Source organism: Episyrphus balteatus, chromosome 1, assembly GCF_945859705.1.
Source record: "Episyrphus balteatus chromosome 1, idEpiBalt1.1, whole genome shotgun sequence".
Lineage (NCBI taxonomy): Eukaryota > Metazoa > Arthropoda > Insecta > Diptera > Syrphidae > Episyrphus > Episyrphus balteatus.
This window is the reverse complement of record NC_079134.1, coordinates 110,829,584-110,846,381: the sequence shown is the minus strand read 5'-3', so window position 1 is coordinate 110,846,381 and position 16,798 is coordinate 110,829,584. Positions and strand designations below refer to the sequence as shown.

General features: G+C 30.1%; 1 protein-coding gene across 1 annotated transcript in view; it reads left to right on the top strand.

The window, feature by feature from the left end:
* Nucleotides 1-233: 233 nt before the first annotated feature.
* Nucleotides 234-16,798, top strand: part of LOC129915744 (structural maintenance of chromosomes protein 2) — a 34,181-nt gene continuing 17,616 nt past the window's right edge. Inside the window, exons 1-4 of the mRNA XM_055995410.1 lie at nt 234-516; nt 578-889; nt 8,676-9,405; nt 9,467-9,642. Of these exons, the coding sequence (XP_055851385.1) occupies nt 349-516; nt 578-889; nt 8,676-9,405; nt 9,467-9,642 (1,386 nt within the window). The 5' untranslated portion in view covers nt 234-348. The remainder of the gene's footprint in view (nt 517-577; nt 890-8,675; nt 9,406-9,466; nt 9,643-16,798) is intronic.

Here is a 16,798-nt window from a genome sequence, read left to right as displayed (position 1 = left end):
AATTAGTATGGAAATTATAATCACCGCGGAGTCGATTTTATATGTATTTGTTTTTTTCACCACGATTTCTCCTTCGACTTTGTGTTCATACACAAAAAGTTGCAAGTGTGTGAGTGCAACCCCGTTTTTTTCGTTTTGAGGTCGGAGTGTCTTTTCTGAACTCAGTTTTCTTGCTTGAAGGGTTGTCGATGATTCTGACGCTTGATCTTTTTATATAGAATCTGTGGTTATCAGTTGTCACTTTCAATATTAGTAACGGATTTTATAGCGCTTTTTTATTGTGCTTGCTTCCTCTAAGTTAAAGAAATTAATAATTTAGTTTATATGTTTGGAAAATGTTGAATTAAGATGTATATTAAATCGGTAATAATTGATGGTTTCAAATCATATGGTCGGCGCACGGAAATCCATGGATTTGACAGAGAATTTACTGCTATCACAGGTTTAAATGGGACTGGAAAATCAAATATATTAGATTCAATATGTTTTGTTCTTGGTATAAACAACTTGGGTCAGGTGGGTTCTTCCGTGTAAACACTTTGTTTATAATAAAACAACATGTATTTTTATTTAATAGGTGCGAGCAGCTTCTCTGCAAGATCTTGTTTTCAAAAGTGGACAAGCTGGAGTCACAAAAGCAACTGTCACACTTGTATTTGATAATTCCGACCCAGATCAGTGTCCTCTTGGATATGAAAAATGCCGTGAAATTTCTGTAACCCGGCAAATTGTTGTCGGAGGCAAAAACAAATATCTTATAAATGGCAAGCTTGTGCAGAACAAAAAAGTCACAGATTTTTTTTGTTCCGTGCAGCTTAACGTGAACAATCCGAACTTTTTAATAATGCAAGGTCGTATAACCAAAGTCTTAAATATGAAGCCACAAGAGGTAAGGATAATTAAGCATTCGGTGCAATAGGGAATAGTTTCAGTCTTCAGTGTTTGTCTCTGTTAATCATGCCTCTTAAAAAAAAAGAGAGTCGAGAGATTGCTTTTTTAAATTTCTCTTTCGATCTCAACACACGCAAAACATTTTACGCGCTGATTTGTTAATGGAAAATTACTTCAAGAATAGATTAAATGGGGATGTCACTCCGTTAAATACAAACATGTTTTACAAAGGGTTGGCGGTGTTCTATTAAATTATTTTTTTAAGAAAATTCATTGAATACTAAAAACTATGGGCCATATTCCTAGTCCATTTATAAGCTGTAACATTGTCTCTTCTAAGAGAAACTTGTATTTTTCGTATTCATAGACAACTAAGACCCACTTCTTAAACAATTTCCTATGGAAAAGAGATGCTTTTAAACCGTGTTATAACTTTAGACTCCAGTCTAAGTCAGACCTGGTTTTAAAGTATCTATGACTATGAATTATGGCTCTTAATGTTTCTATCTCTTCAGTTTTTGAAAAGAAATAGAAAAAATACTTTTTTGGAAGACACACATAAGCGAAGTTTTTATGATGTTATTTTTTATGCAGCGCCTTAGGACCAGGTTCCTCCACTTGTGGCGTGAATTAATGTAACCATAGTTCAGTAAATGGTCTATTGTTTTTAATGTTAATTTATTAAATCGTTTAAATATTTTAAATATCTTTCTTTTTTCAAACTAAATAAAAACAAAAGTTACAAAAAAAAAAAACATGTAAGAGCCCCCCACACTGCAAACTTTCTTTCGGCTGACAGTTAAGTCGGTCTCTTAATCAGAATAAAAATGTATGAGAGTTTGCACACTACAGCGATTAAGTATCGGCCGATCAAAAAGTTTGTTTTGCTACGCAACTGCCTTCAAACTAAAATATATCCTAGCGAACCGACTGTTTAGTCGCCTGCCTGTGCGCACACTAGGAGCCTACCCCGACTAAACTATCGACCGATAGAAAGTTTGTAGTGTGCGGGGGCTCTAAGTCTTAAAAATTACCAACTTATAATTAAGATCAACACAAACTTAAGATCAATAAAATCTTGAAGAAGTCGTGATAGCGACGAAACGTTGGAAAAAAAGATAAAATGAAGTTTTTTTTATACCTAATATATATCTACAAAAATTTCATTTTCAGTTATTTTTTCCTCACATAACTTGAGAAAATTAACAACAATTAACGCTCCAGTCGTCGCTTAGATTATTATTTAATCCACGAATGCAAGAGTATTCTTGAAAAACTAAAGCCAAGTGCAGGAAATGCGGTGTGCATCCTATGTTCGGCAAATAAAAACTTTGAAAACACTCTTACTTTTACTTTAAATATTATGTAATTAAATTTTAAAGAAAAATTGATTTGAAAAAATTAACGCATCCTGGTTAAATTAATTTTAACACGGATTACATAAATAGTTCACGCGACAACTGGTGTAACTTTTTATGGCACGACGACTTCATGAAAAAGAAAATTATAAAAATAAGGTTACTAGTGATTAAATTAATGTAAAAGCAAAACAAGGGAGACCTAAATGGAAAGCCAAAAGAAAAAAATATAAAAAAATAGCTGGTCGTTTCATAGACTTTGGCGCTAAAATGTGCACAATATTTAAAAATGAAGTACGGTGCAAACATCACCAAACGTCGCTAAAATGTGTTATAAGAAACGATAAGTTTGTATGATATGTAGCAATTAACTTTCAGTTCCATTGTTCGAAAATAATAGCAAACTTTGAGAAACAAATAATGATAAAAGCTTTCGCACAGCTTAACACTTTGGGTAAACAAACGTCATGAGTAATCACTGTAATATTTATAAAAATGTTTTGAATGTGGTGGATGGCTTATTTTCAATATACACTTGATTATATTGGTATGTAAAAGCCATTGTGAATAAGTTAAAAAGTAGAGATATCCCATTCTTGCTAGATATTAATTAATATAATTACATTAATATAATTAATGTAATATAATTATCAGGGCAAGGATTCTTATGTGAATACATATTTTTTTCCGCATTATAGAAGTATTGGAATTAGACAGTTTTTCGAATCAAGTAATTTCCTTTAAAATGGCATTTATTTGTTAGTGCATATTTTTGCATATTTTGCTTTAAATACATATAAACGCATATTTCGGTTTTTAGTGCATATTTTAATGATAATCACATATTTTTGCGTCATATTTTTGAAAAAGGGAAGAATATTTTTCGTTTCACTTAATTTTTAATTTGATTCAAGGGTGTAGGTACGCAACTTAATCATTTTGATTTCATCATCCATGAAAGAACGCATTTTGCAGCACTTAACATAATTCCAACCATCACAGTTTCTAGTTTTACTGCAGTAAAAAACCTACTATGCAAATAATTTTGAAAATTTTGAAGAAGTTTTCAGTTATGACTTTATAAAAAAAACTAAAAAAAAATGTAAAACAATGCTGAAAAATTGTTTGGTCAAAACCTGACGATAAAGAGGTTTTGGTAAACTTTTCGGGTAGAGAGATACTTGTGTTCCTTTTCCATGTTCAAAAGTTATGTCAGGCCAAATAGGCAGACTTTTATCATTCAAAATTTCAGGAAATTTATTCAAATGATTTGTTTGCATGTGCACATGTTATTTAAATTTATTTTTTTTTGTTTTTTACTCTTAATACAGTAAAATAAGGTGAAAAAAGGGGTAAATCTCGGAATGAATGCTAATAGAAATTTTTTTGCTCAATATATTCGTTTTGGCATTCTTTAACATACCTCAAAAGTCTAGAAAAATCTAATGTCCGCAAGTCGAGATTTTCAAGGTCAAAGCGCGAAAGGAGATTTTCAAAATTAGAAATAATAGACAATGGTATTATATACACATATGATACATGTCTTCGAGGTATTTTTTAATGCTGATGCCAAAAAATCTTAAATCAAGATTATCTGACGTCTCTGAAAAAAAGTTATACCAGTTTTTCATATGCAACCCATATTATTATAACAGTTGCAAACTTACTACCGAAAAACCCCTAAAAGTTATGGTAGAGGAACCAAATTTTGCATGAAGGTTTTCATATCCATTATTATTAAGAATAAAAAAAATGCAATGAAAAAACATTCATATCTATGAAAAATTGGTATTTTTAAAAAAAAGGGGAAATTTTGGGATATGCACTAAAAAACATCCTGGTACAATCTTGGAATTAGTGCTAATAGGCTAATTTTTTTGTTTCTATTTTTGTTTGGATATTCTATAACTTACATATGTCAAAAATCTAAAAAAATCTCATGTCCGGTTTTTCGGTAGTAAGTTTGCAACTGTTATAATAATATGGGTTGACAGATGAAAAATTGGTATAACTTTTTTCAGAGACGTCAGATAATCTTGATTTAAGATTTTTTGGCATCAGCATTAAAAAATACCTCGAAGACATGTATCATATGTGTATATAATACCATTGTCTATTATTGCTAATATTAAAAATGTCCTTTCGGGCTTTGACCTTGAAAATCGCGACTTGCGGACATTAGATTTTTCTAGACTTTTGAGGTATGTTATAGAATTCCAAAACGAAGATATTGAGCAAAAAAAATTCTATTAGCATTCATTCCGAGGTGAAACCCTTATTTGACTGGATTATCTAGAAGATTTTATATTTTCTATTTATATTGTTATTTTGTTTAAATTTTGACGGAATTCAGTTAATTTTTTGGTTTTTAATGTGGTTTTTTAATGCATATTTTCATTGTCTTAAGCGCATATTTTCAGATTTAAGGTGCATATTTTATGTACATATTTTGGGTTTTTAAGTGCATAATAATCGAATCCGTAACAAAAGTGTGAAAACAAAAAGTATTCACGACTTTTAGTATTAGGTAGGAAAGTATGAACAGATAAAAGTATTCAAGGAAAAAAGTATGCGCGACAAAAGTTCGAAAAATGGAAAACTATTATTTTGACTGGGTTTTGATCTGGCAATAGTTACAAAGAGAAATGAGAATTTGCGAAAACAAATGTGGCGATGGACAATTCTGATTGGTCAAGAAAGAATAAATAGACGAATTTATTGTTAGATAGGGCTGGGGTCTCAGAAAAAAGAGAGTATACAGAAATATTTATTCATGAGGATAGGATAGGAGGTCTAAATTTAATTTTCAGTCTCGCAGCTGCGATGAGCGAGACAAGGTTAAGAGTGCGCTCGATTATTTTTTTTATCCGTAACAAAAGTGTGAAAACAAAAAGTATTCTCGATTTTTAGTATTAGGTAGGAAAGTATGAACAGATAAAAGTATTCAAGGAAAAAAGTATGCGCGGCAAAAGTTCGAAAAATGGAAAATTATTATTTTGACTGGGTTTTGTAAGAGTTAGAATAAATAGACGAATTTATTGTTAGATAGGGCTGGGGTCTCAGAAAAAAAGAGAGTATACAGAAATATTTATTCATAAGGATAGGAGGTCTAAATTTAATTTTCAGTCTCGCAGCTGCGATGAGCGAGTGCGAAGTGTTGGAGTGCGCGAGATTATTAGTCCTTTGAAATATTGCAAAATTTTGACCGAACCTTGCATTTTAGGTAGGACAAGATTTTTTTGTTTTGATGTGTAGAGTAGGTTAATGGGAGTATACAATCTAGTTTTCGGGGTTGAAAACCCCGTTTAAACTGTTTTTTAATAATATCTTGCGAACCGTTAGTCCCACAAAAAAATGTTTAAGATGGTTTTTGTAGATAATTTAGTTCTCTACAATTTTGATTAAGGTACTTTTTTCTGTAAAATTGGAAATAAGAAAGTTGTACTTGAAAATAGATGTACATTTTCAAGAAAAAATACTTTGAAGGGCCACAACTTTTTTTCTACAACTTTTATTGAAAAAATTCTTTTGACAATTTTTAAAGATCATTTAATTTCCAAAAATTTGATGTGCTTATTTTACAGATTTCGTTTACATAAAGGTGCTGCAATGGTTCTACAAAAAAAGGTAACAATTTATTTTGGTACTTTTATAACATATATTTTATTTTTTTTACTTCAATACGAATGATTTCGAAGGAATATGTAAGCTGGGTCAAAGCAGGAAGAAAATCGTATAGTATAGGGGATTTCAGGTCCTGGGGGACCAGGGCAATTTTCTAAAAAATATTTTACTTTTGAAAAAAAAAAATTGTTTAAAACCAACGATTATTTTATTTTTAACGATTATTCTATTTTTAATTAAACCTGTTTTATAAAATAGTTAATGAAAAAATAATTTTCAAAATCAAGTCTTTGAAGAAAAATTACGAAAAAAATATTTCGAACTAATTTTGTTCGAACGATTAACCTTGAATTAATAAAACTATCAATTTAAGGGCTGCAAATTATTGCTTTATTTATTTAAAAAAAAAACTTAAAAAATTTTTAAAAATATTAAAAATTTAAAATAATTGAAAATTTAAAAAAATTAAAATTTTAAAATTAAAAAATTAAAAAATTAATATTTAATACTTAAAATTTAAAATTATATACAAATTTACTCCTCATATCTATGTTAATATAAACTTTTGTCTAATATTTTGTGTAATATTTATTTATTTAATTTATTATTTCAAATTTATTGTAAATCTTTTTGATACATCTTCTCTTTATATAATTTTATTTATTATACTGAAATGTCATTTCCGGCAGACGGCAGCATTGTCATGTCCGTATTTCCAATAGAAAAAAAAAAATTGTAATTTATCTAATGAATAAAGGAAGAATCTAATCTCTCTAATCTCATAAATAAAAAATGTCTTGTGCACACATTAAATTCAATCTTTATCTGAGTTGAAATTTCACGAAAATATCTTATAAAGGATATTCTGTACGAATGAAACACAGTATTTAAAACCATCAACTTTAACCATTTTTCCCCCCACTAAAAATGAGTTGAGATAAATACTTTGGAGCAATAAAATCTCAGTTTTTTAAATGAAAACAACACAAAATATGTAAGCAAGCAGTTGATAATAATGAAAAGAATTTTAAACCATGTTTTCTGATCCTTAAGTTTCAAGAAAATTATTTCTTCCATTTGAATATCCTTATCCAGTCACAAAAAAAACAAAAAATAATGGGGTTTCTTAGTAGTTTCTTAATAGATTTTTTCTTTTAATTTCTCGAAAATGACAAAACTCTTTTGCATTCGGTTTTTTGTTTTTGTTTGAAAACACATAACAGCATTGAACTTTGAAAACTAAATTATCACTTAATTACATAACATTTTGAACAAAATTAGTTCGAAATATTTTTTTCGTAATTTTTCTTCAAAGTCTTGATTTTGAAAATTATTTTTTCATTAACTATTTTATAAAACAGGTTTAATTTAAAATAGAATAATCGTTAAAAATAAAATAATCGTTGGTTTTAAACAATTTTTTTTTTTCAAAAGTAAAATATTTTTTAGAAAATTGCCCTGGTCCCCCAGGACCTGAAATCCCCTATACTATACGATTTTCTTCCTGCTTTGACCCAGCTTACATATTCCTTCGAAATCATTCGTATTGAAGTAAAAAAAATAAAATATATGTTATAAAAGTACCAAAATAAATTGTTACCTTTTTTTGTAGAACCATTGCAGCACCTTTATGTAAACGAAATCTGTAAAATAAGCACATCAAATTTTTGGAAATTAAATGATCTTTAAAAATTGTCAAAAGAATTTTTTCAATAAAAGTTGTAGAAAAAAAGTTGTGGCCCTTCAAAGTATTTTTTCTTGAAAATGTACATCTATTTTCAAGTACAACTTTCTTATTTCCAATTTTACAGAAAAAAGTACCTTAATCAAAATTGTAGAGAACTAAATTATCTACAAAAACCATCTTAAACATTTTTTTGTGGGACTAACGGTTCGCAAGATATTATTAAAAAACAGTTTAAACGGGGTTTTCAACCCCGAAAACTAGATTGTATACTCCCATTAACCTACTCTACACATCAAAACAAAAAAATCTTGTCCTACCTAAAATGCAAGGTTCGGTCAAAATTTTGCAATATTTCAAAGGACTAATACTCTCGCGCACTCCAACACTCCGCACTCGCTCATCGCAGCTGCGAGACTGAAAATTAAATTTAGACCTCCTATCCTTATGAATAAATATTTCTGTATACTATACTCTCTTTTTTCTGAGACCCCAGCCGTATCTAACAATAAATTCGTCTATTTATTCTCATTCTTAACCTTGCCTCGCTCATCGCAGCTGCGAGACTGAAAATTAAATTTAGACCTCCTATCCTTATGAATAAATATTTCTGTGTACTATACTCTCTTTTTTTCTGAGATCCCAGTATCTAACAATAAATTCGTCTATTTATTCTCACTCTTAACCTTGCCTCGCTCATCGCAGCTGCGAGACTGAAAATTAAATTAAGACCTCTTATCCTATCCTTATGAATAAATATTTCTGTATACTCTCTTTTTTCTGAGACCCCAGCCCTATCTAGCAATAAATTCGTCTATTTATTCTTTCTTGACCAATCAGAACTGTCCATCGCCACATTTGTTTTCGCAAATTCTCATTTCTCTTTGTAACTATTGCCAGATCAAAACCCAGTCAAAATAATAGTTTTCCATTTTTCGAACTTTTGTCGCGCATACTTTTTTCCTTGAATACTTTTATCTGTTCATACTTTCCTACCTAATACTAAAAGTCGTGAATACTTTTTGTTTTCACACTTTTGACGGGTTCCCATAATAATCCTTGCCCTGATAATTATATTTTACTTAAATACAATGCCTATATGAAACCTTTCTCACCAGATTCTGTCTATGATTGAAGAGGCTGCAGGAACTAGCATGTACGAAACAAAAAGAGAAGCCACAACAAAGCTGATTGAAAAAAAAGACGCTAAAGTGCGGGAAACTAACACGCTTTTGCAAGAAGAAGTCGAACCCAAGCTAGAAAAATTACGGCAAGAGCGAGCAGCATATCTTGAATTCCAAAAAATTTGTCGTGATATTGAGTATCTTACACGTATTCACATTTCGTTTAGATATCTTAAGCAAAAAGAAGCTCTTAAAAGTACCGAAAAGAATATTGAAACTCTTTCAAATCGTATTGAGTTTTGTAAGAAAACAATTTCAGACAACGATCAGGAAATAAAAAATTTAGAGCAAATTGCTAAAGAAATTCAACACAAAATCGACAATGAAAGCGGCGGAGAGTTGAAGGTGTTAGAAGAAGAACTCTCTGCAAAAATGAAAGCCGAAGCCCAATCCACCGGTAACATCAAAGCTGCACAAGGAGCTATTGATCAAGAAATAAAAAAAGTAAAGGCTTTGGAAAAAAACATCAAAGACGACAAAAATGCACTCAATCAAAAAGAAGAGCAGATGAAAAAGGTTGAAGGTCTTTTTCAAAGTTTAAAAGAAGCTGATCAACAAGATTCTAAGCTATATGAAAATGCTCAAAAACGGTACGAAGCTGTAACCCAAGGTTTATCCACTAACGAAGACGGTGAGGCTTCTTCGTTGCAAGATCAATTAATAAGTATGTATAAATTCTTTGTTCAAAAGTCTTTTTATCTAATTTTCTTACCATATTTTAATAGATGCTAAAAAAAATGCTAGTGAGGCGCAAACTACTATTAAAACTTCTGAAATGGAATTAAAACACTGTAAAACCTTACTTAAACAGAAAGAAAACGAGACGCAGACCAATGATGCTTCATATGCAAAAGATAAACAAATGCACGATAAAATTAATGCAGAAATTAATAATTTGCAGGTATTTGTGAATGAAGTATAATTGTTTAAGATAAGTCTGGGAAGTTTAAATTTAAATTTCTTCTATAACACAGCCACACAAAAAAAAAATAAAATTTCTGACCTGTGGTTGCGACTAGGTTTTTCATATAGTTTTTGGGTCGCGGAAACCGAATCCAAAGTCCGTTTTGCTCCATCACATCATGTTTTCGAGATAACCAAAACCAAAAAAACAAAATTTCTTATCTGGGGTTGCGTCTAGGTTTTTCATATAGCTTTAGCCGTATCACGTCAGGTTTTTGAGATATCCTCAAAAAATGTCAGATGAGTTTAGACATTTTTTGAGGATATTTAAAAAAACTGACGTGATACGGCAAAATAGACTTCGGATTCGGTTTTAGCGACCCAAAAAGTATATGAAAAACCTAGTCGCAACCCCAGATAAGATCTTTTGTTTTTTTGGTTTTGACATTTTTTTGAGGATATCTCAGAAACCTGACGTGATAGGGCGAAATTGACTTCGAATCTGGATTCAGCGATCCAACAACTATATGATTAACATATTCGCACATCCAGATCAGAGAATTTTTTTTTTGTTTTCGTGACATTTTTTGAGGTTATCTCGAAAAACTGACGTGATGGAGCAAAACGTACTTCGGATTCGGTTTCCGCGACCCAAAAACTATATGAAAAACCTGGTCGCAACCCCAGGTCAGAACTTTTATATTTTTTTGTGTGGCTGTGTAATTTATAAGTATTGTATGTAAGATCTTAATATTATCGTTATTATTACATTTTTTTTTTCGAGCCAACTCTAGGCTTTAAGATCATTTTAGACAGAAACCGCAATAAGAAGTAAGCATATATGATAAATTTATACAGATGTCTTATAGACCAGTGCCAATAATTTTTGAAAATAAAAAAATTATTAGCAGCATATGGGTGGTGGGAAAATTTAGGATAAATGGTATATGAAAGGGGAAAAATGAATTGCCCACAAAAAAATTGGGGGAAAGGGGGTGGGTGGGCGAAAAAGTGGGGTGGGTGTCAAAAAAAACTTTTTGACTAGTGCATTCGAACAGGGAAGAAAAAATCGAATGCCTTGTTCGAATTCACTAATCAAAAAGTTTTATTTTATAGAAATCAAAGTATATTTTTCTAATAGTTTTTTATGCGCTGAGCTCGAATCCGAAGTCAGAAAAATTTTATCACTTCACGTTTTTGACATATTACCATGCCAAAAATCAGAAAAATAGTGTTTTGGACGTTCAAAATTCAATATCTCAAAAACTTTGCACGTAAGAGCTGTTCTAGTGCTTGATTCAAATTTAAAAGGTTAATGACCATTAGAAAAGTATAATTTGGTTTCTATGGAAAATTATTTCTCGCCAATATTACTGTCATTTACGGAAAAATCAATCTTAAAAATCGTTTTTTTGTCTTTTTCAATTTTTCTCAATATTTTCTAAAACAAAGGTATAGTTTTTCCACACAATCTTTAAAAACCTGTTTTAAGCTAAATAATTACATTCCAAAATTTTCAAAAATCAAAAATTTTTTCGGTAACTTTTTTGATTGAAAAATAGGCTATTTTTTCAAATTAAATTCGTCAAAAATCCAAAAATTCACTTTTTACTCAAAAAACATTTTTAATAGATAGAAAACATAACAAAGTAGTTTTTAACCAAGTTTTGTTAAAATCCAACCATTTTGGTAAAAGATAAAAATAAAAAATAAAAAAATCGTATTTTTGCATTTTTTCCAATATTTTTGAGGTTATAGAAAAAAATTGTTTGAGTAAAAGTTGTAGACATTTATATTACCTACAACTTTTGCATTTGACTTTTTTCGATTGGACGTCTAGTTTTGACAGAAATCGTAAAAAACCATGATTTTTGACACCCACCCCACTTTTTCGCCCACCCACCCACTTTCCCCCAATTTTTTTGTGGGCAATTTATTTTTCCCCTTTCATATACCATTTATACAAAATTTTCCCACCACCCTTATGCTGCTAATAATTTGTTCAACTTTTGTCCTCTGAAAACCGGATTGGCACTGGTCTATTATCCTTATGGCGAGAAATGATAAATATATGAAACTGGAATCAACAAAATAAAAAAGCTTTTTCAAAAGCTTTAACACATTCAATTAATGCACACTAAAAAACTAATGTAAAGAAAAAAGTAAAATTATTTTTTTATTTTATTTTTCTCAAATATTCCCACTCACATTCGAAAATGTGGAGTTTCCGCATGAATTTGGACATCTGTATCCACATCCGCAATAATCAATGCCGATTTTAATGTGGCTAAAAAGAAGTTGTGAAAAGAAATAAATTGGACGGAGCGGGCGAATGACGCGTTCCAATGGGAGTCACACCGACTCTTTAAGGATAAACACAGAAAAAATGCTAAGAGTCTTAATTTTAATAGAGATCTTTCATTCCGGACAAAAAAAAGAGCCAATGTAGATAAAAACCCTCTTCATCGAGAAGACTTTTGCTGACTTTACATTGATTTGCTTGCAGAAACGTAATGGAGGAAAGATATATACATACTTATGTATGAAAAAGAGGCATGATGCAGACGAACATGCTAGTCATCGCCATAATCTGCCTATAATCTGCATTGAAGATCTCTTCATTTTCATCTATTCCCTCTGTCCTACATCTGTGTTTCTTAAATACTGTGTCCCCTTTCAATGCAGACGTATGTAAATCCACCATTTAACTTCAATTTGTTCTCACTCCACAAGGCAGTGTTCCTAAGGAATAGTTATTTAATAGCGCAGGCTTAATGTATCAACGTCTGTGTAACAGACTTGATGCTGAAAAGGTAGTGGTATTACTTTTTTTTACTTGCGATATAGGTACTATATATCAAGTTATGCATTCGTAAAAAAAAAGTTGAGATAACATTTTTCCATGACATAACGATGGTAGAGAATGCCAAAAACGTGGGTCTCGGAAGTCCGTCTGTCTGTCTGTAAACGAATCTAAAGCCTAAACGGATAGACCGATTGCTGTCAAACTTGGTATGTAGAGTTACTTGGCGACTCTCCAGAGGGGTTTTTGGAATTAATTTTTTTGGACCAAAAATAACGGTACTTGTCATATACTGATTTTAGCAAAGTTGAAATAGCTCAAAAACGGCTCCAACGATTTTGTTTAAAAAATTCAAATGCAAGTTTTAAAACAAGGTCTATCTTTGACTGAAAATTGAATTACATATTGAAAATCATTTTTAACGGTACCTGCCATAGAACCGTTTTTTTTTCAAATCCGATTATCTCTGAAACTGCTTATTCGATTTCAACGAAAATTTTTGTAAAGAAGCATTTATATAATTTTAATATAAGCCAAAAATAAAATTTCGAAAAAAATAATTTTTGCATTTTTAAAAAAATTTTGAAAATTTTTTTTTGAAAAATCAAATTTTCGAAAACGGGATATTGAATTTTTTTGAAATTTTGGTCTTATATGTTGATTAGTGATTTCTACAAAATGGCATACCACTTTTATTTTAAAACTTTTTTGCCAAAAAATTATTTATAAAAAATTAGTTTTTTTAAAAAACGGCTATAACGATTTTGAAATTTCTTTTTCTAGAAATGCATCTTAATATATCAATCAAAACTGCATATTTGTTTTGGAGGGCAATTTGATTTCAGATTTTATTTTATATTTTTAAAAAAACGAATTTTATTTTTTTTTGTACCTACATACAGGGTGTCCCAAAAGTTAACGTCGAAACGAAAGCTGTAGATAGGGTAGGTGGTGACAGTTATCAGAAAAATAATAAAAAAAATCGCAGCCATTTATTTTGTGAGTTATGGTTATTTGAAAAAAGTCCAAAAACTGGTCACCCTGTGACGGTTTTTCATGTGCCGTGACTACAAATCTTAATTTTTCTCAGTTTTTTCTTTTGTTACGGAACCTTGAATAAGCCTGCTACCAAATGTATAACCGATAATAACCGAGATAAAATGTATTTTCTTAAGAAATCCGACTATTTTATTAGGTAATTTTTCCATATTATTTAAGTTTTGTACCCTTTCAGAACCTTTCAGAATACAAAAATTTAAATAATATGGAAAAATTACCTAATAAAAAAGTCGGATTTCTTAAGAACATAAATTTCATCTCGGTTATTTATGGAATATTCTCAACAATGTTATACCATTTTGAAAAGAGAATTGTACACACCAACTTTTACGGTAACTTGCCAAAACATCGTAGTGCATTTTTTTTACACTACGGTTCATTGAATTAGAGTCATGTAACATTTTTTAGTACTTAGTTGGGCAAAAAGTAAGATTTGCTCTATAACTGATGCAGCTGAGTTAAAATTTTTGAAAACATTTGGTAGCAGGGTTATTCAAGGTTCCGTAACAAAAGAAAAAACTGAGAAAAATTAAGATTTGTAGTCACTGCACATGAAAAACTGGGTAACCATTTTTTTGACTTTTTTTCAAATGCCCATAACTCACAAAATATATCGCTGCGATTTTTGTATTATGATAACTGTCACCACCTACCCTATCTACCATTTTCGTTTCGACGTTAACTTTTGGGACACCCTGTATAATAGTAGGTACCTACATTTTCCAAATTTCTATATAAAAAGTCTTAAAAATTTAAGCAATTTTAACTCTAAGAGCAAGTTCGAGCGACCCAGTCGTGCATTTTATTTAAAGTCTAATGCACCTATTACGATAATGGAGAAGTCCGATAAAGTGGATCTCGCGTGCAATACTTCGATGTAGTAAATATAATTCTATTGTAAATATGTTAAATACTTTGATGTGGATGTTTGTTAAACAGCGTATTTATTTCAATGTTTTCTTTTTTGTGATTAAAATCAAAAATAGTTTATTACCAACATACTTGTCAAAATATATTCATAACGTCAGAGATGTTCAACCATATATGTTAAGAAATAGAGAGGATATACAACTGCAAGCTTTTAGATATGCAAGATTTCAAAACAGTCTGATTTATAAAGGGTTTAAACTTTTCAATGATCTACAAAATAATGTTAAACAACTAAGTAATAAGTATGAATTTAAAAAAGAAGTAATAAGTTTTGTTAAACAATCTATTTAAATGCCAATGCAATTGTAAATAACATATTATATTTTTATATGCCTATTATAATATTTTTTGTAATTACACTGTGCAAGTTTTTTGAAAAAAATTTTTGAGACAGGCGCGCGATTAACTGTTTCGCCCTATTTCGGACCCGAGAAATCCATTGGCATCATTAGTTTTTCGATTTATCGGTACGACTTCGAACAAAATTTTTTTTGAAAGTTTTTTCAATTATTTTGAGAATTTTCCACTGTTTTTAGTCATTTTTCAATCAAAAACATTGCTTATATTGCTAATAATTCTGCTCAAACGTTATTTGCTACCAGTAGAAAGACATTTTTAACAATTTTGAACAATTTATTTGAAAGTTTAGTGATTTTTTTTGAAAAAAATAAAAAAAAATCGAAATTTTTTACATTGTTATCGTTTTTTCGCTGTTTTTGTTCTCTTTTGCACAAATACATAGCATGTTTTCCATTAAAAATTAATTTAACTGTTAATTTAGTGTTGGTTAAACTTTGACATACTATCGATAGCATCGATAACAAAAAAATATCGAGTATATCGATACTTCACAAAACTATCGATAGTTTCAATACTTCCAAATTATTATACCACAAGGCTACCGATATTATCGATAGTTTTTTCTTAAAACTATCGATACAATCGACAATGGAAATTATCGATATATACCAAACACTATGTTAATTCGTTGTTTACATCCAATGTCAAACGAAAACTTAACTTGTAGTTCAAATTGTGTTTAATTAATTTCAAAGCTATCGATAATATCGGTAGCCTTGTGGTAAAATAATTTGGAAGTATTGAAACTATCGATAGTTTTGTGAAGTATCGATATACTCGATATTTTTTTGTTATCGATGCTATCGATAGTATGTCAAAGTTTAACCAACACTAAATTAACAGTTAAATTAATTTTTAATGGAAAACATGCTATGTATTTGTGCAAAAGAGAACAAAAACAGCGAAAAAACGATAACAATGTAAAAAATTTCGATTTTTTTTTAATTTTTTCAAAAAAATCACTAAACTTTCAAATAAATTGTTCAAAATTGTTAACAATGTCTTTCTACTGGTAGCAAATAACGTTTGAGCAGAATTATTAGCAATATAAACAATGTTTTTGATTGAAAAATGACTAAAAACAGTGGAATATTCTCAAAATAATTGAAAAAACTTTAAAAAAAAAATTTGTTCGAAGTCGTACCGATAAATCGAAAAACTAATGATGCCAATGGATTTCTCGGGTCCGAAATATGGCGAAACAGTTATTCGCACGCCTGTCAAGAATTTCGACTTGCACAGTGTTATTAATAGCAAATTTAGCTAAATAAATTGGGAGAATTCTCTCGTTAATTAATTCCGTCTGTATGTCCATCTGTACACATTTCCACAGCCTAAACGGGTAGACGGATTTTCTTCAAATTCTTTTTATAGAATTCTGAAAGTTGTTTTTTTTTTATATCTTGCTTAGAAAGTTTACCGCCCATACAAATTTTTCAAGTTATAGCAAATTACTCGAAAACAGCTAATACGATTTTGATAATTTTGCAGACGTAATAAAATTTTCTCAAAAAAGTCAAATAAAAAAAATTTTCATTTAACAAAATTTTGCCCTAAATGTCGGCTCTTCCACAACATCAAAAAAATTTCTTTAAATTTATATGGAGCCAGCTCTTAAAATCTACAAGTCTGCGGATGTGAAGAAATCCACATCCGCAACATCCCTAATAGGTACACACGCACACGCACGTGTAAAAGTACTTAAGTAAAAATTTTCAAACATATTTCTGGATGGAAAACTTAAAAAAAGTTAATTTTTTGATCTACAAAACAATTTATATACTCTTTTTCACATTAAACTTGCGCTAGCGAGACAAAAATTACAAATGGAAAGAATAATTTCACATAAGGGTGCCCGGCGGTTGCAGCGCCTTACCATCACCAAACAAAAATAAATACACCCCTGTTTGTGAGATTTTCAATTTGACAGCTGTATTGAAAAAATCCAAGAAAAAAGGACACTTATTTTAACAAATTTTATTATTTTTATGACTTAATTCTA